The sequence below is a fragment of the Argopecten irradians genome, chromosome 9 (genome assembly GCF_041381155.1).
Source record: "Argopecten irradians isolate NY chromosome 9, Ai_NY, whole genome shotgun sequence".
NCBI lineage: Eukaryota > Metazoa > Mollusca > Bivalvia > Pectinida > Pectinidae > Argopecten > Argopecten irradians.
The window spans coordinates 19,788,688-19,814,912 of record NC_091142.1 but is presented as its reverse complement, the minus strand read 5'-3'; the positions used below and the strand labels follow the sequence as shown (position 1 = coordinate 19,814,912).

General features: G+C 38.4%; 1 protein-coding gene across 1 annotated transcript; it reads right to left on the bottom strand.

Moving 5' to 3' along the window:
- Positions 1-36: 36 nt before the first annotated feature.
- LOC138330606 (uncharacterized) lies at positions 37-26,225 on the bottom strand. Its single transcript, XM_069278164.1, has 3 exons — positions 26,143-26,225; positions 25,596-25,608; positions 37-1,155 (listed from the first exon to the last, which is right to left on the bottom strand). The coding sequence occupies exons 1-3, from the start codon at positions 26,223-26,225 to the stop codon at positions 37-39; spliced, it is 1,215 nt and encodes a 404-aa protein (XP_069134265.1).

Here is a 26,225-nt window from a genome sequence, read left to right as displayed (position 1 = left end):
AGTCAGGCCGGGATTCTGATACAGGGCTGCAGGCGTTTAGTGGTCTCGAAGTGGGGACGGGGTAGTGGTGGCCTCGCAGTGGGGACTGGTAGCAGGTGGTCCTCCGCAGTGGGGACGGGAAGTGGTGGTTTCGCAGTGGGGTACGGGAGAGTGGGCTGGTATCGCACAGTGGGGACGGGTTAGTGGCGGTATCGCAGTGGGGACGGGTAGTGGCGGTATCGCAGTGGGGACGGGTAGTGGCGGTATCGCAGTGGGGACGGGTAGTGGCGGTATCGCAGTGGGGACGGGTAGTGGCGGTATCGCAGTGGGGACGGGTAGTGGCGGTTCGCAGGGGGACGGGTTAGTGGCGGTGGGGGGGGGCGGGTGAGGTAGTGGCGGTCTCGCAGTGGGGACGGGTAGTGGCGGTCTCGCAGTGGGGACGGGTAGTGGCGGTCTCGCAGTGGGGACGGGTAGTGGCGGTCTCGCTGTGGGGACGGGTAGTGGCGGTCTCGCAGTGGGGACGGGAAGTGGCGGTCTCGCAGTGGGGACGGGAAGTGGCGGTCTCGCAGTGGGGACGGGAAGTGGTGGTGCCTCGCAGTGGGGACGGGTAGTGGCGGTATCGCAGTGGGGACGGGTAGTGGCGGTCTCGCAGTGGGGACGGGTAGTGGCGTATCGCAGTGGGGACGGGTAGTGGCGGTATCGCAGTGGGGACGGGTAGTGGCGGTATCGCAGTGGGGACGGGTAGTGGCGGGTCTCGCAGTGGGGAGGGGTAGTGGCGGTCTCGCAGTGGGGACGGGTAGTGGCGGTCTCGCAGTGGGGACGGGTAGTGGCGTTCTCGCAGTGGGGAGGGGTAGTGGCGTTCTCGCAGTGGGGACGGGTAGTGGTGTTCTCGCAGTGGGGACGGGTAGTGGTGGTCATGCAGTGGGGTTGGGTAGTGGTCTCTAGTGGTGGAACTCCCTCAGTCAGGATATCTAGCAGGTCATCAAGTTGAGTGTGTCCATCAAGAATGGTGGCTTCAATGATATCGGACAAGGTTGTTTCGGGTTTCTTAACCTCATAATGGCGTCGGTGAATGGGAAAGTCAAAAAGACATGGCAAGTAGTTTCTTGAGTGATCGTCAAGGTTAGCTGGTGCAGATGTCAAACTTTGGACAGCTGAGTGATTGGTGACTATTTTCTGACAATTGAACACTTTTATTTTTAATACTGTATAATCCTGGCTTGTATACCAAGAGATAGGTCCTGTCCATTGGGCTGATCACACCAGAGTAACCAGGTATTCAGACTTCAGTAACCTTCGGTCCTCCCAATTGGTGGAGGCCCGATATGATTACAGGTAAGTAACTGTTCTACTGTATCAGGACATTCTGAATTGGTTTGATTGGAGAGGGTTAACATTTACATCTCACGCTACTGTTTTGGTCTAGAGAAAGGTGGACTTTGAGTTTACAGTAATCACTAGGACCCTTATCCTAATTGTCCTATGTGAACAGGAATTGTAATCAAGGTAATATGTAATTGTAGTCAGTCAGCTTTTACCTGTCTATTGTTTCTCTTGTAGGAACAGGTAAGGGTACTGTTTACCACCATCACTAAATTACCTCACCTGGATGTTGGCCTACAACCATGTCTATTTTGTTCGCTCGTCAGTACAGGTTAGGGGTCACTGTTACCTTGACTAAATTACCTCACGCTGTTTTTATCACACCTGACTAATGTTTTCCTAGGAGGATCAGTTAATGATACTGTTTACCTGTCGTATTGTTCTCTACTGTTTACCAGTTAATTACTCCTGATCACAATCCACTCTCACACCAGCGCCACTGCCCTTTAGTTATGGATGGTCTTCCCAATTGCAAGTGCTATTGCTTTATAGCTTCATTCTTTATGTACCCACTAAATATGTTCCTGTCATGCTTTTTGATATGACTGTTTCATTTCAATGATTAAGTTATTTTTGTTAATTGTTTAATCAGTAAAATATTTCATATTGATAATTTTACAATATAAATGATATAAAGATAATTTTACATTGTATTGTCACAAGAACACTTTCTCTTTACATGTATTTAAGTTTTATTCAAGTTCAATGTGCTGTAAGCTTAACATGTTTTTCTTTCAGTAATCTATGAAAACCATAAGATTTGATGAATTTAGCTGTGAAAATCATTCAAATGCCTTATAACCGTTAAAACACAGAATTTATGTACTGTAAAACTGGTGTTTTTTATGGCTTGTGTATGTTTAGTTGGCAAAAATATTTGCAGAAATCACTTTGTAATCATAGTACATGTAATACCACTGAAAAAAAATGTGAAAAGAAATAGTAGACCACAATTTGGCTTCATGGTCTAAACGTAGGTACTCATTTCACATGACTTTTGATGCAAATATAATGATTTTTTTTTGCAGCGCTGCCAAATATCATTTTCAGCTCTGATTTGTACTTGTAAAATAAAAATCTATGTATTGAAAGTACTGTAATTCTCAAAATGTTGGTAATTTTTTGTGATGAATATTATTATACTATATTAAAAGTTCTTCTTGATTCATTGGTATAAAATTACAGCACATATAAACTTTACAGCAAATATGTTTTTGCTTTTGTAAATTATGACAAGAACACATTTAGTGCCAACATTAGTGGGTTCAAGAATGGGGAAGACCACCTATTACATGTAGAATCAGTTTGTACAAAGACTCTTTCTTGATTTTGATAGATAGATAATTAATGAATTTTGTAATTAATAAAGTTTTATCTAAGAGATACAGATTATACAATCAAGAAGAAACATTAGTGTTGTGTTATTTTTACAAATGAAGTGAAATTAGGAATAATTTATTTCAACTAATTTTATTATATATGCAAATACATATAATATGGATAAGATAACAGGCTTAGCCTACCCATAACGCTTCTCCCATAGTGGTGTATAATACTAATTCAATTAATTAAATATATTATTTTAGTTTATTAACTGCTCACGCATGGAAAAAGTGAGGGTAAAAGTTACTTAAGCAATTATACGTATTCTTGCTATATATATATATATATATATATCTGTATTTCCTGAGCTATTTATAACTATAACAGAAACAGTTTTACTGAATTATTTAAGTATTTAATCCCATTGTATATAAAAATTACACAATAAAATATGTTTAAATCAAAATATTTAAGTATAAATAATATATGCAAATTTACGTGCGCGCACAAACACTAGTACACACACTCACATGACGTTGTATATAGACAATATGATATCTACTGGTAGTAGGTATCAATAAGAATTTCCCGTTAATAATTATAACTTGGACAAACTGATCACTGGATAAAGGTTAGGGATTAGTGGTGCTATGGTTTGTCCAGTAACGAATGTTCTGCATTCGAATATTACAATAAAAATTATTCGAATTTAGTTTACAATTATTTAGAGTGAATTTCCTACATTGAGATCGGTTATGAGATTACCATGATAGAAAGAAAACCAGAATCTGATTAACAAACAATATCTTGTGCATATGAAATATCAGTGAACTATAGTCAGTAATCAAAATTATTAAGGATGTACAGAGATTATGACTGGATAGGACACCGATATGTGTATGTACCCAAAACCGAGGTATCAATATAATAATTTAGAAACCGAGAAATAACCAAGATCTCAAGAGGTAAGTAGACTGTGACCTATTTCTATTTATTCCTAACTATCGGGCCGAAAAATCTAGTGAAAAATCCTACTGAAAAATATACGCCCTATACGGTCCAAGGGAGATAACCTAAAAAAAACCCAAACAAACCCTAATTTAATGATATTTAAAAGGAGAGGGTTTGGGTGGGGTGGGCCAAATTCGGGTTTAATGTGTCCCCGACTGATACGGTGACACCCCGGCCTTGACCCCTAATCCTATATGTATATAACTATCCAGTAACTAACCTACTGGGCGACCTATCATTTGATGAAAGCTGAAGATGGAGATGTCAGCAGTTAACAAGTAGATATAGAAAGAGGCGACTTGACATTCGAAGTATTATAAAGTTTAAACTATGTATATGGGTTATAAGTAACCCGAGGTATATAACAATTTGAAAAAGGCCAGACTGTGGAAATTAGTTTAGGTAAAACTGAGCTGTCGTTGGGTGTCCCCTACCGACGGACATTGCTCTACATGACTATATTGGTATAATAAGGTACAAAATTTATAGTAAAGGTTAAGACTAGATATCTCGTCTAGAAAAATCTATACAGTAAGGTGAGTGACATACATGTTGCAACAATCAGAAAGAGAGAGCAGTGATTGGGATATCCCCTACCTACAAACTCTGGACTCTTGTGTAATGTTGCTAAATGTATGTTAATTAAGGAGAATATAGGTATAAAATATTATAAAATCTGTGACAAGGGTGTATCTTTAATGTAACTCAGCATCGCTGCAACCACTTTCGGGGAGTCCGTAAAGAAGTGGCTAATGTCCGGTACAGTATCTGGAGCAATGTCTAGGTTCATGTAAAGTTTCTGTCTCTGTAAATAAAATTTGTCGCAATGTAATATATAATGGGTGACTGTTTCCGGTACCCCACATGAGTCACAATTTCCGGTATCATGAATTTTGTATTTATATAAAGTATAATTTAGGCCACAATGTCCCGTTCTTAATCTTGTGTAGCGGGTCATCATATTTCTAGATACATTTTTAACTTTATTCTTAGATTTACTTAGTTTAACAAAGGGTACATGTGTTTTCATTAGCTTACCTACACTGGAAGTGGTCCACTTGTTCTGCCAGACTTGTAAAAAGATGTTATTTAGCACAGAGACGGTTTCCGATTTGTTATATGGTATCGGTTTGTCTGGGTTTGGTTTCTGTAGGGCTAATTTAGCTGATTTATCTGCTAATTCATTCCCCGGGATGCCAATATGGGATGGACACCAACTTAATATTACCTGTATGGAATTTTGGACAGTAGTTAGAATTTCTAATACATGCATCACCAGAGGATTATCGATTTTGTGCACCGGAGATTGCAATGCCTGCAAGGACTGTGTGGCTTTGATGTTAGGCGTCGCTCTCTCTGTAATCTTCAAAGGAAATCTTTGCTAGCCTGTGATTGGTTAAATGTTTTCCGCTGAGCTGCCTTCAATTTCACAATGAGATAATCCAGGGGTGTAGAGATCGTAAGTGATCGGAACCCCTGGAATATTGAGGAAGATATAAAATGAAATATTCAGTTTGATAAGCGTATAAAAAAGTTCCAATTCAATTATTAAAATGGTATTCATTCTAGTTACTTGAGTTACCTTAACCATGAATACATAATGTTATAAAAAAAAAAGATCGGCTGTTTAAACGATTAGCATATGGGAACCTATACAATTTTAGACAGATGCCTAATTCGGAAAATAGCGGTAACATACTTCAATGATCACAATCCAAGATGGCGGCATGCCGGCCGTATTGTTATCCAATCTGTCCCAAATAACACAACAATGGTCCTAGGGGAACACGTGCATGGACTTCGAGATATTCCATGTGTAATAATGATATACAATAGTTAAATTTTTTATCGACGTATATAATCAATCGACACTATAAAACACAACAAAAGCTATATTAAATACCTAAATATGTACATTCTATAATTTGTATCTCATATGTTGAACGCAGTTGTCCAAATAAATAAGTAGAGCTACATTTTATAATTTTTATCTCATGTGTACGCAGTTGTCCAAAGTCACAAATATCAATATGTGAGTATTTTAAACCGAAAAAATAACAGGAGGTAACAAAGCAAACATAATTTGGTATTTTTTAATAAGTTATTTTCTATGGTGGCAACAAATACCATTAAAGGTCCGCAATATCAAAAGGCACAACTAGGGCACTTCTCTGATATAAAAGGAAAGCTTCAAGGAGTTTCGTTGAATGGTTTTGGAGCTACAGCCTTGGGAAAGAATCTCGAACGGACGAAAAGAGCACAATTTAAATTCCAGCAAACGCGTTTCGCAGGTGATAAAAAATGCAAAAATAACATGTTTGAACTGATAAACTTAAAAGTACTTGACCAGTTAATGTAGAAATAATCTGTCTTTCACTAATAAAACCGCCTAATTATTCAATGTCCTCAAGTTTTTTGAAGTAAGAGTTACTTCCCTTTGTTCATTGGTATAATCAAAAATGTTTTCTCTTAAAAATATGCAATTTAATTGTGAGGTTTACTTCTTTCAATGATCACTGAGCTATACCGATGCGGTACCAATTTTGTAACTATTTTTAAGTTATTACCAGTACAGTATCCTAAGATCCTCTACACTGGAATCAAATATTACATCTTGGTAATGGTGAGGATAAAAGTGTTTGTGACCACAGTTTCCAATCTAAAATATATCTGATATGTAGTTATAGAAAAAAAATATTCACTGTGGTTGGCCGGTATCACATCTTCTGGACGATTGTCCCTTATCTATGACCATCACTGTTATGCTAAATAAACCTTTTCCGAATGTTCCTTCTTGCTTTGTGTGTGCTTAAAGCTTTTTGAGTGATGTAGACCTACGTGTCTTCATGACAATTATATACTTATTTGTTGCACAAGATGTTTGGATATTATCTGCGGCTCTCCTTGTCGTTACATAATTACTTGTTAAACTTTAAAAAACCTCGGATCATGTCACCTCTGATCAGTCTGTATGCTAGTGCTGGTAATAATTTCCTGGGTTTGACTTTTTTCGCCATTTTCCCACGCTGTTATTTTGTGTTTTTTTCATCTATAATATGGTTCTGTCTCATCGTCCATGTTTCATTGAAGGACCTCGGTCGTGTGTGAGGTTTATGATGTCCCGAGGCCCTATTGAATGGGAAAAATGAAATTATTCTTATCCTTAAAAAAAAAAAGATGTCTCGACATATTACCTCAAATCCTCCACCTCTGGGTCGCGAGTTCGAATCCCATGTGGGGCAGTTGCCTGGTACTGGTCGGTGGTCTTTCTCCTGATACTCCGGCTTTCCTCCACCAACAAACCTGGCACGTTCTTACATGACCCTGGCTGTTAACAGGACGTTATAAACTAATAAAACCAAAGTTTTCTTCAACAGAGAAATGGTTTCCGATGTTGTATTCTGATTCTATAACCACTTATTTATTATTTTGGCTTTAACTTTAATGATTCGTATGATGTCTGGATTTACTTATTTGGATCTAATTGCTCCTCCATTTTATTTAAGTTGATCAGCATTGGTATATAAATATTTAAGCGCCCTGATTTCTCAGATACTTCCGACTGATTCTTTTGTTATTGTTTAATACACTTTAAAGTTTAAATACAAAAAAATCTACTCTCACGATACTACACATATCTGTTGTTGAATTTCATATTCCACGTCTCAGGCCATTTACTTATATTGTCGACGTCGTTCTGAAATTTGCATCGTCGGGAATCATTTTCATAACCATGTTTAGCACTACAGATCCTTTGTTTTGCTAAAGTTTTACAACATATTAACAAATACATACACAATAATACATAAGACATTAGGACATTGTTCACATAACAAAACCTATACACTTTCACACCAACTCATAAAAGTTTGACAAAAAAAAACCCCATTAAATTTTATATCTTTTGTAGTATCTATAGCAGAAACGAATTTCATCTTCAATATCATCATTACTAAATGAACATTCCTAGGTATATTCCTGTATCTTCCCCTCTCTCTATTCAAATCATGGGCAGATAACCGAAATTTAGATATGTTTCTCTTAACTTAAATGTCAAAAGATTTATCTAAATAAGGTTAACAAAAATAAGTTGTAATAAGATGTTTGTATACATTTCCTTTAAATGAATCATTTATCAAACGTATACATTCCTATCTAAAAAGATCTTCTAACTTGAATTTAAATAGATCAGAATCAGATTTAAGAAACAGTTTTAAATCATATATTCACGTACATATCTAGCCAAAACCACAATTATTAACTTTCAATTTCAACTGTAAAATCTAGCTATCATTGTTTTCTTCCATTTCATTAGGACATTCCTTTAAAATGCAATAGTTAGTATTTTTAGTTTCATCCATTAATTTAGTTTGTTTGTTTGTTTGTTTGATTTGTTTGTTTGTTTGTTTGATTTATTAACGTCCTATTAACAGCTATGGTCATGTAAGGACGGCCTCCCATGTATGCGGTGTGTTGCGTGTATGTTGTGCGAGGTGAGTGTACTGGGAGACTGCGGTATGTTCGTGTTGTGTTGTGTCTTCTTGTATAGTGGAACTGTTGCCCTTTTTATAGTGCTATATCACTGAAGCATGCCGCCGAAGACACCAAGCAACACACCCCACCCGGTCACATTATACTGACAACGGGCGAACCAGTCGTCCCACTCCCTGTATGCTGAACGCTAAGCAGGAGCAGAAACTACCACTTTTATAGACTTTGGTGTGTCTCGGCCAGGGGACAGAACCCAGAGCCTTCCTCACAGGGGCGAACGCTCAACTCAAGGCCAAAAGTGAGGCGGTGCCAAGGGAGGCATTAGGAAAGATAAAGTCAGTTAGGAAGAAGAGAAAAGATAAGATCCTAAATTTAGTCGCCTTTTACGATCATGCAATAGGGGCAGCAGGTACAATTCTAACGCCCTGACCCTGCAGGGCTTTATTAATAGATAAAGAAACTCTTCCACGTTCAACATATACCATAGCCATAGCATAAGTAGTGTTTTTCTTACACAAAGTACTCTTTTTAAGACGCTGATGTGTACCTTTCAGTCAGTATAATGTGTAAAACTCGCCCCAGTTCTGACGTGGCATAGTTACCAGTTTTCAGACTGCTTTCGTTCACAGAATCCGTTATGATCCGCTGTTATAATATTGCCAAGGAATGAATGTCAGACTTGTTCGAACGATAGTATTATACATTTACTTTTATTGTTTTTGATCCACGTTTGTAATTAAAATAGATTGTTTGTGTATATCACCTATAAGCCGAGGGGCAATTTTTCCTAAAAAAACCATTCGTAATACAAATTCTTTTTCATTCAAGTTATGGTTTTATTATTAAAAAGTTGTTTCCCTCGTAGGGTTCTAGATGGGACCAAGGATTATGACCCCTCTGGTAGAACCTTGCCGGTGACGTTAGTCCATACCTAGAGAGTTTTCAATTAATTATTAATCCCTTTACTTTACGATTTATTAACGAGAATTTTTTGAACCATTATAAGGAGTTTAACCACAATTGTTAGTTTATAATATTTTTTGTAAAAGGCAATAACCTAATATCGAATAACTCACCATTCGAAATTTTTAGTCACGGTTATTGTATAGTAGGTTGGTGATGGAGTCCTGAGGAAATTATTAGGATCGATCAATTAATGAATGTTCCAAGAACATTTAAAGACGCATCATTCAATTACTTTACCTACTATTGAACTATTGTAGTTTGTATATAGTTTTTTTTTCTAAAACTGTGGATGTTTAACTAGTGGAAATACTTGTTTGAAGATAATTTGAACAAGGACATAGTCATTCACGATCCCGCCGCCCAATGGAGATATCAAAGCTGAAAGCAGACAGTTTGATTGTTGGAAAACTTCATGTGTCATGGAAAAAAAATTACAGGATAAAAGGAAGTTGAGCTTAAGAATAGAGATGGAGGTATTTATTCAAGTAGGAGCGGGGCATGGCAATTGTTTGAATCTGTATACAAGCCGCCATTGTCATTTTATATTAGACTATATCTACACAAAGTTGGGTGGAGTTTTGCAAAGTAAACATTTTTCCATTTGATCATGATATTTTCAGCATTGTTTCACATGGTTACTGGAAAAAGTGCAAAAATGAAACCTATATAAAATATGCAAAATGATCTACAAGACCATTAAGTAGAACAATGCTGTCATATGATTGTTTCTTGGAAAATTTATCTCTGCCTCGGTATTAGAGGTTGTGAACCGGAGAAACGATTCTTTCACATATAATCTGCCATTTTCAGCATTTGTTTCCATGGTTACAGAAAGCACAGAACAAGAGGATAACCTTAAAATAGCAAAAGGCAATTCTAGACCATAAGACAAATGTGTCTAATGAAGGTTTCGTGGAAAATATCTCTTCTGGTTTTAGTGTTGTACAACTGAATCGATACATGGTACAAAAATATGATGATTCTTCAGCAATGTTTCCAAGCAAAAGGTACTACAGTTTTCGTGGAATAATATATACTAGTTGTTTTAGTTATGCTCGGATATACCATTTCGTACGGACGGACCAGACGGAAACCCATTTGTTATATCTTGGATAATTGCGGCGGTTAACTCATTTCAGTGGGGCAGCGATATCTATTCTTGACCGTAGTGTTTAACCCTCCGTGTCTCGACCAATTCTCTGCGTCGTTTATTTAAAATTTTATGTCACTATTATCAACATTTTATGCCATATGTTACGCCACGTTCATGGCTTAGGACGTTTGTTAGTTCATAAACATCATGTTTCAAGTCTTATTTGGTGATCGCATTCCTTTCTCGTTTGAAAACATTAGACAGCAGCCGCTTGAGTTGCTCCTGCAAGGTAGTGGCGTTTTAGATTCTGTACCTTGCTGCCCTTATTGCATGATCATGGGGAGGGCATTAGGAAAGGATAAAGTCCCGTTAGGGAAGAAAAAGAAAAAGATCCTATAATTTAGGTCGCCTTTTTACGATCATGCAATAGGGGCAAGCAGGTACAAATTCTAACGCCCAACCTGGGGAGGACCTGCCTCAACTTTATGGCCTTGAGGTTTGAGCGTTCGCACATGTTGAGGAAGGATCTGGGTTCCTGTCCCCTAGGCACGTGACTTTCAGCCTAAGTCTATAAGAAGTGAAGTTGTTTCATGCTCATGCCTTAGACGCTCAGCACACGAGGGAACGGGGACGAATGGTTCGCCCGTTTGTCAGTATAAGGTGACCGGGTGGAGTGTGTAGCTTGGTGTCTTTCGGCGGCATGCTTCATTGATATAGCACTAATAATAAAGGGGCAATCAGATTCCACTATAAAAGTTGACACAGACATAAATATACCGCAAGTCTCCCCAAAACAAGACGCACCTCGAACAACATTCACCGCTATACACACCGCATGGCAATTGTAGGCCGTCCTATACTATTACCATATCTGTGTTAATAGGACGTTAAATTAATCAAACAAACATAACATAATATTGCATGAATCGTAAAACGGGCGACCTTAAATTTAGGATCTTATCTTTTTCTCCTTTCTCCCCAAAATTTGATTGGATCTTTCACTAATGCCTCCCTTGGAACACGCCTCACTCTTTGGCCACACATTTGGGCTTTGAGTGGTGAGCGTTTTACGCACCGCTGTGAAGAATGGCTTCGGGGTTCCTGTCCCCCTACCCCGTGATACACCTAAAGTCTATATAAAAGTAGGTAAGTTACTCTCCTGCTTACGCGCTCCAGCATTACAGGGAGTGGGAGGGACGACTGGGTTCGCCCGTTGTCAGTATAATTCGTAAACGCGATGGGGTGTTGTTGCTTAGGGCTCTGTGGCGGCTACAATGTCGGCAGTGCTTCAGTGGATATAGCACTAATAAAAAAGAGCAACATTTCCCACTATAGAAGAAAGACACAACATGTTTTTTCTGCAGTTCTACCAAACACGCGACCTCTCACAACATACACGCAACACACCGCTCCCTGACATGGGAGGCCGTCCTTACATCGACCGGTAGAGCTGTTCAGTAAGGATGTTTATTAAATCAAACATAGGGTCTAGTTATAACCAGTTACATTCGACAGTAGGGGTTGTGTTTGTTTTTTGGTTTGATTTAATTAACGTCCTATTTACAGCTATGGTCATGTAATGGAACGGACCTCCCCCATGTATGACTGGTTTCTGTTGCATTGTATGTTGTTGCAGTGCGGGTGGTGCAGTGTTTTGGGATGGAGGGGTGTGTCGCGGGTATTGGTGTTTTTGTGTTGGGGGGGAGGTTGGGGGGAGGGTGGGGGTTGTGGAGGCTAGGGGTGGTGGGCGTGCTTGGGTGAGACTGCGTAGCTTGTTGGCGGGGGAGGGGGGGGCTGGGTTAGTGCCTAGGGTCTTACGATGCAGTGGCTGAGACCTGCGGTATGGTCATTGTTTGTACTTCAACTTTTATAGACTTGGTGGTCCCTCGGCTCAAGGGGGAGCACCAGAAACCCCGTGCACCTTCCGCAAGGGGGAGGAACGCTCCAACTTTCAAGGGCCAAAAAATGTGAGGCGGGTGCCGCCAAGGGTAGGCATTTGGAAAATAAAGAAAGATGAAGTCCAGTGTAGGACAAGAAAAGAAAAAGATAGAAGAGATCTAAATTTAGTCGGTCCTTTTATAATTACGATCAATGACCCCCATTATAGGTGGCCCGGGGACTGAGGGCCAGCACGGCTACCAATTCTAAAACGCCATACATTGCTATGGTTATGGCATGTGGCATTTTAATGCCAATACACAGCATCACCAAGGTAGCAGCGGGACCCCCCTTCACACCACGCTTTCCGTTTTCTATTAATGGAGATAGTACCCTTAGGGGCACCTGTTTACCGGGTTCCTTGCTTTGGACTTGAACCCGACTCGGTTTATTGATTCGTCCTCGGGGGGGGGTTCCTGAATAAGTTGTGTACATCCTGTACTTTTTAAATTTATATAAGTGATGCGAATTTTCATGCGTTACTAATATACGAGAGTGAAGGAAGACAGAAAGTAGAAGAAGCAAACATTTGGCCGCTCGTTAAATTAAAAAAAAAATGAAAACAATATCATAAATGTAAAAGTGATAAGAGGAAAGTAGTTTTACCATCGTTTTAAAAAAAAAGAAGATGTAGATATAGAGTCTTGCTTTATTCTGTATCATATATAATTTATGTTTTTTTGGATCAACTGATTAAACCTGCCACATTTAACCGATTGTCTACCCAATAACGGCCAATAATATAATCATATATTATAATTATACTAGATATACGTTAGGAAGAGAAAGAAAAGAAAATGCACACTAGGCAGGGTGGCAATGATACACCCTTTATGTAGACCGGATACCCGGCGTAAAGTGGCAAGTGTTTTTCTTTCACAGCTTTAGAAAGTTTATATTTTGACAGATTGTCACCTGCCTTCAGTACTATCTTACTGCACCCTTTCATGCGGGGTGACGATTTACCAACCTCTGCCTCTTCGAGGCATTGTAAAAATTATCAGCAATCCGAGATTTAGTATGTCTGGAGAGACGCCGTATATTACGCGTTCAACTATTGTCTGTTGAGACTGGAGTTTTCCTTTACAGATGATCCGATACTCGCCCAATTGTTTTTTCTTTTTAATAGTTTCACTTTTCTGCATGTCATCAGTACATACTACCAATCAAATCTCCGTTTCCCAAGCCCCTGATGCCTTTTCACTGGGTATTCTATAACACCTGTAATAAGTTTTTGGATTTTTAATAGGGTTACATTGGCGATTTTTTTCACATTTTTGCAATGTATGATGATTGCGTCTTTACTTACATTGTCTTTCGGGGGAGTTTATTCTTTTTCTCTTAGCATTCGCTGTGAGAGTTCAGGGGTGGTCGAAGTTTAGTCTTCCTACAGAGGTAATAAAGTATCAAAATCCTTGAGACGATTGTAGTTTGGTATAGATCTTCGAACTTCGACCCGATCCGATACTGGTTTACTGGAACGCAACGGTCATGAAAATGATAGAACCGGGAAAGCGGACCGAAAAGTACGATGAGCTATTAATCGGAATTTTACACAACCAAGACAGACGACGGACGGTGGCAACAAACAAGTCACTAATACCAATATACCACTAGAAAGGCGATCGTGCTGTATTAAGCAATCTGATTGAAATACAGATCCTTATACAACTACCTTTCAATATAGAACACCCATATGGGGGTTCACGACGGTGACCTTTTACCATGGACTCTAGATCAAATACGGTTCTACGATTTCCAGCGTTCAAGAACACCTTTCAAAAGTAAGCATGAACAGACGATTAACGGGCGAAATGACTTACAGTCCACCACGAAAATTATTCGGACAGCTTTTTTCATACTAGTTCCGTTCCCCGTCAGACGAGCGGACGTGGCACAAACATCCTGACTCACTAATACATTGTCAGATCCCACATAATAAAATGGCGTAGTATCGTCGATGTTACATGTTGGACAACGGATGTTGTATATCAACGCATCGCCTAAATGGCTAGATCGGCGCCCTCGTTCCCAAACCGCTCCAATCTGATACAAAAAACTGTCCGATGCTGACCACTGGACAACAAAACAACAGAGTATAACCCGGTAGGGTATGAAAGAAAATGGGTATGTATATAGTGGGCTCCTGCCATTCCACACACACTTGACACTTTTATATTATTATACTGAATAGGACTGGCTTGGATGTCAAGACAATAGACTGTCATTTGGCTGACACCAGTAGTACAGGTATTCAGACTACAGTTACATACATCGGTCTGCCTTTAGTGGGTTTGTGAGCCTGCTGATGTACTGGGTAACAGGGGGGGATACTTGTGTCTACTCTAACAGGACATTCTGATTGGTTGATTGGGAGACCGTTTGAACAGTTACATCTGCTGCCCCTGCAGGTAGGGGCGGGTAGAATTGTTAGAAAGTTAACATCCGTGTCCCTCAAATGAAACACACACAATATGGCGACTAATAAAAACATGAACATAATAAGCACAAATCCCTGCTACACAATCCGATTTATTAACAAAAGTATTACACTTATCAAAACTTGGCAAATTCTGATTTTAAAATGATATTTTTACGGTTTTTGGAGGTTAAAGACATTTATAATTTATTAGTATCCATCTGACCCGAAGGGTCATTGATGACCTATAGTGCGTTCATGTTTCGTCCGTCGTCGTCCGCCGTCCGCCGTGCGTTAACATTTCACATTTTTAAACTTTCCCTCAGATTCTAACCAGTGCGATTTAGCTGATAACTTGCATGAAATAGTATCCTGACATGGTCCCGAAAAAGTGTTGTTTTATTTTTCGGGTGATCTGAAATCCAAGATGGCCGCCACCTTGAAAACACATTTTGAAGCTCTTTCTCAAGTTCTAGCGCGGTGCGATTTTGCTGAAACTTGCATGAAAATGATCCTGACCATGGTCCCGACAAAGTGTTTGTTTATCTTATTGTGGTCGATCTGAAATCCAAGAATCTTGAAAACACATTTCACGATCTTCTCAAGTTCTAACCGGTGCGATTTGGCTGAAACTTGCATAATAGTGATCCTTACATGGTCCCGACAAAGTGTTATTATCACCCCAGCCCAACGATAAACAAATGGGTTTCCGTCCGTCTCGTACGAAATGGTTTGGTTTCGCGGAGCATAACTACTAAAAGCAGTAAGATATTTCCACGAAACTTCATACGCACGATCGGTCTTAATGGTCTAGTAGTGCCTTTTGCTATTTGTTAGTTTTTCATTTTTTTTTGCATTTTTTTCCGTAACCATGGAAACAAACATTGCTGAAAAATATCATATTTTTTGTATCATGGTCAGGTTCGTTTCCGCAGCATAACTCTAAAACCCGGTTGAGGATATTATGCACCGGAATAATTCCATGAGGCACATTGGTTCTTATGGTCTAGTAGTTGCCTTTTTGCTATTTTTAAGGTTTTCCACTTTTTTGTAATTGTTTTCTGTAACCATGGAAACATTGCTGAGAAATGGCAGATATTTTGTTTTGTGTAAGAATCCGTTTCCAGCGTCACAACATCTAAAACCAGCAGAAGATATTTTCCATGAAACATTCAATCTAGGACACATTGTTCTTATGGTCTAGTAGTGCCTTTTTCTAATTTTTAGGTTTTCAATTTGCCTTTTTTGTTTTCCGTAACCATGGGAAAACATTGCTGAAAATAATCATATGTTTTGTACCAGGGGTTCGTTTCCGCAGCATAACTGGGAAAAAACTGGTTAGAGATAAATATTCACGGTAAAACTCCAATAGTCACATTAGTCCTTATGGTTCTAGTAGTGCCTTTTTGCTATTTTAAAGTTTTTCACTTTTTTATTGTACTTTTTTTCTGTAACCATTATGAAACATTGCTAAACAATATCATATTTTTGTTGGCAGGTTTCCTCTGCCGATTTCCGGAACAATAACTCGTAAATACGCAGCAGAGCAGTAATTTCCAGGAAACCTTCATAGACACATTCTTTTTTTGCCCCTGGCAGGTAGGGCGTAATAGAAATATGGTAACCTTCCTGCCCCTATTGCATGATCGTAATAGGCGACTAAAATTTAGGAGTCTTATCTTTTCACTTCTTCCTGAACAGACTTCCTAACTGACTAATGCCTCCCTAGGCGGTTATCTCACCTAATGCCTCCCTTGGCAAAACCTTGCCTCTACTTTTGGCCTTGAGATATGAGCGTTCGATCCCCCCCGGTGAGGAAGGCTCATGGGTTCTGTCCCCCAGGCCGAGACACACTACCAAAGTCCTATAAAAGTGGTAGTTTCTGCTCCTGCTTAGCGTTCAGCATACAGGTAGTGGGGCGACTGGTTCGCCCGTTGTCAGTATATAATGTGTGACCGGGTGGTGGTGTTGCTTGGCTGTCTTCGGCGGTATGCTTCAGTGATATAGCACTTATAAAAAGGGCAACAGTTTCCACTATACAAGAAGACACAACACGAACATACCGCAGTCTCCCAGTACACTTCACCTCGCACAACATACACGCAACACACCGCATACATGGGAGGCACGTCCTTACATGGGGACCATAGCTGTTAATAGGACGTTAATAAATCAAACAAACACATTATTTTTATGACTAGTAGTACCTTAGCTATTTATAGTTTTCATTTTTGCACTTTTTTTCCGTTACCGCATGGAAACATTGCTGAAAATATCATGGTAAATGGTTAATGTTCCTTTGCAAAACTCCACCCATCTTTGTGTATATAGTCTAATATAAATGTCAAGGCTGTATACCTGATTCAACAATTGCAGCCCCACTCTACTTGAATTATACTCCATCTTTCTTTAGCTCAACTTCCTTTTTCCTGGTTTTTTTCATACACATAAGTCTCCACAATCAAACTAACTTCAGCTTTGATATCTCCATTTGCGGGGGATCTGAATGACTATGTCCTTGTGTTTAGTCGCTTTTATTGTATGGAATGTTATGTGAAGTCTCAAATTTAAGTGATGTTACTTTTAAATAATTTGAATACATGTTAGATAGACTACATTTAGATTTATGAATACAGATCGTAGTACTGCAAATGCCGACCAGGACACATTGCGGCTTCGAGAATTCTAAATAACTAAAATTTTGTTTAAAAATATCATAAAAAGTAACTGTGAACTGAATCATTTGTATGTCATAACTAAATTCCAAAATTTTTCACGAAAAAGTTATCCAGAATTCGTAATTCTGTGACTCTGAAAAAGGACGAAATTCGGCATCTCAGCAGTACTGTATATGTACATCTACGAAAGCAAATTTTGATTCGGTCATAATCACACATCGTAGGTGTTTCACCAAGTAAAAGTTAGAAAACAGTAATCGCTTATTAAAATGTCGGTATGATTTTTTGAGAAAATTTGAATTGAATTTGTAATTTCAAGTTGATATTCGCCATATGTCAGTCTATGTTTATACATAATGGTGACCGTGTTTTCTAGTGGCGGTCGAAAATGGAGTATAAACAGGGTAAAATATATGAATACCATATGTTTAAATTTATATATTATTGTTAAATATTTTTATTTACACTTTTTGAAATTAAAGTAACGCAATAGATTTCGGATTGCCATACTATTTATTACAATAAAATGTAAATAAACATCGCAAGCGGCTGTGTTCCCACCATGTTTATGTGTACAGATATACGAAGTTAAACCTTTGAGCGTCCTGATGTACTTTCGTGTGACGTCATCACCATGATCGTAAAAGTCGACTAAATTTAGGATCTTATCTTTTCTCTTCTTCCTAACTGACTTTATCCTTCCTAATGCCTCTCTTTGCACAGCCTCACTTTTGGCCTTGCGTTGAGTGTTCGCCCTTGTGAGGAAGGCTCTGGGTTCTCTCACCTGGCCGATACACACCAAAGTCTATAAAAATTGTACTTTCTGTTCTTGCTTAACGCTCAGCATATGGGGAGTAGGACGACTGGGTCGCCCGTTGTCAGTATAATGTGACCGGGTGGGATGTGTTGCTTGGTGTCTTCGGCGGCATGCTTCAGTGATATACGTAGCTATATAAAAAGGGCAACAGTTCCACTATACAAGAAGACATAGCATGAATATACCGCAGTCTCCCAAAACACGCACCTCGCACAACATTCACGCAACACACTGCATACATGAGAGGCCGTCCTTACATGAACATAGCTGTTAATAGGACGTTAATTAATCAAACAAACATGCAAGAGTTGCGATGAGATTTCTAATGAAGAGAGTGTCTTAAAGTGCACCACACTTCATTTGTAAACGGAAGTGATGAATTTGACCTAACAGGAATTTAAGGTGCCAAACTTCTCAGATGATGTTTCAGAGGACAAGAATGAGTCTTTGTATTTAACAGAGTTGTACATGTAATAGCATCTCTAGTATTGTCGTGATGCATATCCGATTGAGGAAGCGGAAGAAGGTCAGTGGGATAGGAGGGCGACAATCTATGAACCATGAAATTGGATGATTTTATTATTTTTCCGTCAAGTGGATAGAGTTTGCCAACCAGGTTCAAGAAGGAAAACTTCAGAAAAAATACTAATTTGCCTGCTCCTGTTTTTGATATATATAAAAATACCATAAGTCGGCGGTGGAGCATCTTTAAATAATAATGACGTATCATTGGCAAATATTAACATAATAATATTATCGACTATGTCGTGTATAAAAACAAAAAAAGTAGTAGACCAAGGATTGAACCTTGGGGTAGACCTGCAGTGACTTTAGTCCATACATGACATTTTCCATTAATAACAATCCTTTCCTTACGATTATTGGGATAATTTTTGAACCATAAGAAGAGTTTACCACAAAATCAAAGTTTAATATTTTTTTGAAAAGGCCACGATGCAAAACTCTATCAAAAGCCTTGCTAATATCGCAAAACACCATTCGAATTTCTATACCCGTTTCAAGTGTCGAAAAGATATCGTTAGTTATTGTTAGTAGTTGGTGATGGAGTCCTAAGACTGATTAGATGATCAATAATGATGAAGTATATTTAAAGACACATGTTTCAATAACTTTACCTACTATTGACTATTGTATTTTTTTAATATGTTTTTCTAAATACTGTGGGATGTTAAAGAGAATACTGTTTGAAGATAATTTGAATATTTATTTGGAAATTTACATAAAATCAGCAGCAGTCTTGTTCTGAGAAATTAAAAAACCCGAAGCGTTGAACCATTTTTGTATTTTGTTAATTTCACTTGTAATATGTTGACAGTAGTACACAGCTCTTTTGTTCTCGCCAGATAATACTGTCATCGCCAAACTGAGAAGTACCAGTAGTAGGAAGATCTTCCGTTGTCAGTATAATGTAACGGGATGGGTTGGGTTGCTTGGTGTCTTCGGCGGCATGCATCAGTGATATAGCACTATAAAATAGGCAACATTTCCGCTATACAAGAAGACACAACACGAACATACCTCAGTCTCCCGAAACACGCCCCTCGTACTTCACACACGCTACACACTAACAAAAGCATACCTGGGAGGCCGTCTTTACATGACCCTGGATGTTAATAGGATGTTAAAATAATCAACAATCATCTGAAATTTGACCTGTGAGGGGGACCTAAGATTAGCTATACTCTGAAGATTCCCTTTAACTTGATGGGAAAATTCAGCTATAATCAAGACCTGCTACACCACCATTACCATGAACTCTAGGTGCAAAAATATTTTCATCGCCTATAAACTTACTAAATCTGTATATAACCCCATCATTGTTTATCATATACATTACATCATATATAAACCCCGTTTACATATCCGGGGTTTTGCTTTTGGAATATTGCCCTGCAGGCTGGGTATTAGAATTTTACCTGCTGCCCCTATTACATGATCGTAAAAGGCGACTATATTTAGGATATTTTCTCTTCTTCCTAACTGACTTTATCTTTCCTAATGCCTCCCTTGGCACCGCCTCACATTTGATCTTCAGTTGAGCGTTCGCCCCTGTGAGGAAGACTCTGGATTCTGTCTTCTGGTCGAGACACACCGAAGTCTATAAAAGTGGTAGTTTCTGCTCCTGCTTAGCGCTCAGCATCGCCCGCTGTCAATATAATGTGACCGGGTGGGGTGTATTGCTTGGCGTCTTCGGCGGCATGCTTCCACTTTACAAGAAAACACAACATGAATATACCGCAGTCTCCCAAAACACGCACCTTGCACATCACACACCGCATACATGGGATGACGTCCTTACATGACCATAGCTGTTAATAGAACGTTAATTAAATAAACAAACAAACAAAAGCTTTTGGAATACTATGAACACCCTTATTTACCCAAAAATACCCGTCACAAGACTAATAATCTTTTCTATCACTATTTCCATGGTCAGAAAAGCTGCTCCCCTCTTAGGTTTTAATGTTGTTACAACTGATGTCTTACCTTTATGCTTTTCGGGATTAGTAAGAATAGACAAAAATACATCTGTTTCTAAAAATGTCTAACCCAGATGAATAATCTACAGTACGATATTCAGCTACGTCCCCATCCCCTCTCCCCCCACCGATTTGTATACCTTTCTGTGATGAAACTAAATGGTAGAGTAGGGATCTTCTGGTAGTAGTCTTCTGAATAGAGGTCTTCTGGTAGTAGTCTTCTGCGTAGTAGTCTTCTGAAAAAGGGTGGTGGTCAATGCGGGCCAAGACTATGGGTCATCGTGAAATAAAAAGCTCGTTGGGACCTCGGGATTATCTTGTGTCTTTTCAGTGGGTACTGATAACAAGGCATCAAGATACCGAGTCTGAATAGGGGTGATCGAAGTAGAAGGGGTCTGCGTAGGTAAACGGATGTCAGATATCCCGGACAGTAAATCCTTGACGACCCTATCTGTACCGGGAGCGCTAAGATGAAGGCCGTCTCTGCTGAGTAGGTGCTGCTAAATATTTCCGTTCCATGCAAAGGCTAAATGCGGATTGTAGTGGAGGTTTGTGATAATAGAGGCTTGGGCGCGTAGTGTGACGTTGAACTGTCTGGCCTTGATGTTGATGCTGCTGATGAATGTTGGTCGGCGTCTGGCGTCGTCAAAACGTGAATCAACATGTGGCAGGAGTGCTGAAATGGCGATCTCTACAGTTGGAGAAACGGAGCAGATCTTCTCACAAAGTTGTTGAAACCGATTAAGAATGATTGGGACAGAATCTCTAGGGAGATTGTTCGCACCACAATGAATACCAACAATGTCATACATGTAAATAACATCCCGAATCTCATTCCTCATCTCCTCAATTCGGTATCCACTTCGAGAGATGACGAAAATGTCATCGCTAGGACGTTAGTACTTATGGAAGTACTTAGCCTGCGAGTGACCGTCGATCGGGGTGGACATAGTGGATATCAAGACTTGCGTGTTGATAGTATTACCAATAAAATTGGTTTGTGACATCTCTTGGATTGAATTGGATGTTCATGGGGCTCCGGAGTCCAGGTCCATATGGCACCAGTCTTCATTGTGGTATTCTTTCTTCTATCCAAGATTACACTCCCTGTATGCTGAGCGCTTAGCAGGAGCAGAAACTACCACTTTTATAGACTTTGGTGTGTCTCGACCAGGTGACAGAACCAAGAGCCTTCATCACAGGGGTGAACGCAAAACTCAAGACCAAAAGTGAGGCGGTGCCAAGGGAGGCATTAGGAAAGATAAAGTCAGTTAGGGAGAAGAGAAAAGACAAGATCCTAAATTTAGTCGCCTTTTAAGATCATGCAATAGGGGCAGCAGGTACAATTCTTACGCCCTACCGCAGACGACTGGTTCGCCCGTTGTCAGTATAATGTGACCGGGTGGGGTGTGTTGCTTGGTGTCTTCGGCGGCATGCTTCAGTGATATAGCACTATAAAAAGGGCAACAGTTCCACTATACAAGAAGACACAACATGAATATACCGCAGTCTCCCAAAACACGCACCTCGCTCAACATACACGCAACACACCGCATACATGGGAGACCGTCCTTACATGACCTTAGCTGTTAATAGGACGTTAATTAATCAAACAAACAAACCATACATTCTAAATTTCCTGGTTCAACTTATGTAACATAAAGAACAATTTCTCAACAGAATACAATAAGTAACAAATACATAACCAATGTAACCCGAAAACAGGACATGTTTCTTTTTTTTGTACCAGTATTTTCCGGTACAATAAACCGAGCACCAACTTATGTAAAATCCGCAGAGGGGCCCTGTTTTTTTTTCGATTGTTTTCAGGTTTTGGTACATCGTATACAGACGAGCACCTGTTATATTAAGCGCCTCATCCAAAGAGTAAAGGCCCCTTGAGACGCCACGTAACCATCTGTGTGTTCATGCTTCTGATTCAATCGATCTTCCTTTTGAAGTACTATAATGCTCCGAGAAGACGGAAAATACGGTACATATTTTTGAAAAATGAATAAAAATATTTTTAAATATACAGAAAAAGTTTCGGCTTGATATATATGAGTTTCATAACACTTTAGGGCCACATAACCGATATAAGATATGAAATAAGAAGAGTATAAGCATTGTGTCGTTATTAATATTATGGTTATGATATTTAGGTCAATATATTTCTTACAACATCTCAAACATCTATACCAGTATGTACATGGCCATACCCAAGATTTCAATATATTTCAGTGACTTGAATGTGTATACCATGTTTCATTCAAGACGTTAATTCTCATTCCATTTTTTTCTGCTGCAAAACCACACAAAGGCAAAATTATTTTCATTAACTACACTCTTACAATTGGTCCATTAACAGATTTGTATCATGACTTCTAATAACAAAACCTTCCCATTAATTAATTAATTAATTAATTAATATATGTTTTTCATAATCTGAACTTGTTCAATGGCTATTGCAATGTTTGTTATAAAATGAAAAATGAAATCTTGGGTATCGTTCTAAATATCTAACTGTTAAGTTAGGGTATACAACAGGAAAAAAAAAATCAAGTTTGAATGCATATCATTCATAACGTTATGCATTACAAAAAGCAAAAAGTGTCATCAAAGCATGCTGATGTCGTTACTTTCTGTAACACTGATGATTTCATCTTACCATGGGTAAGAACAGTCATAACCAGTAAACACTGTATAACATTCAGAATTAAATTAGATGTAACCCAGACACTGATATCCACTAATATTATACCTTTTGACACATGTTAATTGATTGTCATCAACAGTCAGTGAAGCTCTCTGCATAAAATAATATCAAAACAAATCCTTCGAATGACAATGAAAATAATTAATTGAGTGACTAATACTTTCATTTTTCCAAAATAAGTAAATACCGGTTTGATTCCCTTTTGTTTGGCTACTTTCAACCCAAGAAATTTCAATATTTTTTTTCCTGTGATTAAAAATAAATGTAATCAGTTAATGCAAAGTAGTGATCGTATGAGAAAGACTTTTGAAAACCATACTATCTTGCAGAGTAGAAGACAAACCTAAAAATTAAAAAACACATGTTAACAAGTCCAGTGTTCAATAACTCTTATGGCTGACCCGCGTGGTGTCGAAAATGCAAGACACCTAGATGCGCTACATGTCCAGTTTTATTATTAAAATGTAGTACAAGTGTTTTAAAAATGGCTTGCATTTCACTGTAAAGGGCACACATGAATTGGTTTTAATTGAAGTGTGTGATATATGCCTACGATTTGTTCTCGTTGTGGTGATTGTTACATCGGACAAAGTACTTATCAACTTAGAACACTTATGACTGTTCATTCTGAAGTCAACAAAAACATGGATTATCTATGTAATTTGAATGTCAATAAGCCATATACATAATTGTGCAGGTGATCAATTTAAAAAGTAGGTTCATTCGGCCCAACCAAAGAAATTATTTTTTTTGTTGAAATGCGATAAACGGAAGAAAATATGGAAAAACATATTAAAAATATCCTCAATTTAATTTCTTTATGCGTTTGAGATTGAACAAAAGTGTCTTGAATACAAAATCCTTGATTCTATTACGGCGTCCGATCAGACAAAATAATAGATATGCTAATGAAGCTGCGATGGATTTGTGTTGTCGAAGTTTCGCGCATGCGCATTGTCGACGTACGCACTAAAAGTAAACAAAATGGCTGAATCGAAAGTGTGCGAGATAAAGAAAAAATATATCTGAATCGGCAACAAAGTGTAGGAAATTGTAATGAATTCGGTAGCGGTATCCTCAATCTGATTAAAATACAGATCCATATAACCACTCCGTCATCAAACGTAGTGATAATAAAGGATCTGTAGTTTAATCAGATTGTTGTAATGTAAACGTGTGTTCCTTGCGACCCTCACGCTATGTGTGACGTCATTGATTTGCTCTTTGAAAAATAAACATTTCCTGAAGAGCCATCATAATGACCATAGCTGTTAATAGGACGTAAATTAATCAAACAAACAAACAAAAAATCATGAAATGACGAAAGTACTAGAGGAAGGTCGTTGAGTTTTATTTCATTGTATATATATATATATATACAAAAATGTATTACTTAATTAAAATTTACAATATACTTCATTCAATGATAAACTGGTTGACATCACATTCTTTTACAATATGAAAAAAAATACATAACTGGAGATGGAGTTCAAATGTACAAAGTTAATGCACAGTGGAGAACGAAAGATTGATGACTTTAAGTAATCCTGACACTTGGGGTCACATGACCTTAAAAACAATGTCAATAAATATACTTCAACACTTGCTTAGCTTTTACATTTCAAAATCACTGAAGTTGACGTGTGCTTCATGGAGAAAAGAAACCAGTCCATTAACTGGACAGTTACTGAATTAAAAATAATTGCTTATTTTAAACAGAAACCTTTATTCAAAACCTGTCAAACAGATAACAAATTAAAATATTTAAAATTTATAGAGCAAAACCTTTCATATTAATGTTATAATTTCAACTAGAACAGCTTTGTACACGGGTCAGAAAGGTGCCGGCCGCTATGTGTCCTGACGTGCTTAAGGTGTATGAAGAAAAGTAGTAATTAGACACCGATATTCTTCCGTTGTTAGCTAAATTTTTCCTAGATAAATAATTAAATGTTTCAACATTAATTTGGAAACCGGAGTAAGGTAGCATTATTATAAATCTTTGTGAAAAAGTCTTCCAAGTATTTAAACTTGAATCCTGATTCCAAGCTAACATTACATTAAGAAGCATACAATTAACTCAAATACCCCTTTTAAAAACAAGGTAAACCTCATAGTTTTGCTGAAGAGACACATAACAAATGTGAAAGGAAGGGAATAAAGGTCTTGCTCAAATATTTTAATCATGTAAAAGTTTTTTTTTTCATAAAGAGTTTGTATCTGCAAATAAACTCTGTGGAATGGTAATACTCTTTTCTTTGTCTCTCTGGAAAAACTTACTTCAGGATAAATTCTGGAAAAAAAAATATCAAGTTAGATGAAACTGTTCTAAGTGAAATATTGTATACTAGTTCATAGTAAATGTTATTTCTTTACCCATCACATAAGATCTACAAATATTTTGCTTTGTGTCCCCACTGTAAGTAGGTCCAATAGTTTGTATAACTTGTGGAATGAAGAATTTCTCTAATCCAAACGTGATCTATGTGGTGACCCACGTGCGATGTGTAGGAACAATTGGTGATTTGGGAAAATCCAGCCCCTCTATAGGAATGTTGCAATGTATGTGTTTGTGGAAGATTCGAAGATCTATGTGTACAGTCACCATCCTATGATAAGATGAAAAGTGAGACATCTGTAAGAAGGTTCCTGAATGATGGTCTGGACTTCCGAAGTTTTGTGTCCGTTGCGGGGGTACAATAAAGGTAGTCAATAATGGAACATGTAAAGGTGCTGTTGTGTTTCAATAAATGTGTAACTGCAACAGCATCAATAGTGGGGGGTAGAGGTGAATAAGCTGAATTGCTCTCCAGAGTTAAGGAGTTACGTGATAGCACACAACAGCAAGCTCCGACCACCGATGAACCAAATCCGTTTCTTCCAGTAGAGACCACTTTGGGAGAACCCCAT

Bases quoted from the DNA above. Each gene is read 5' to 3' on its own strand.
- LOC138330606 (XM_069278164.1), bottom strand. From the start codon at position 26,225: ATGGGGTTCTCCCAAAGTGGTCTCTACTGGAAGAAACGGATTTGGTTC.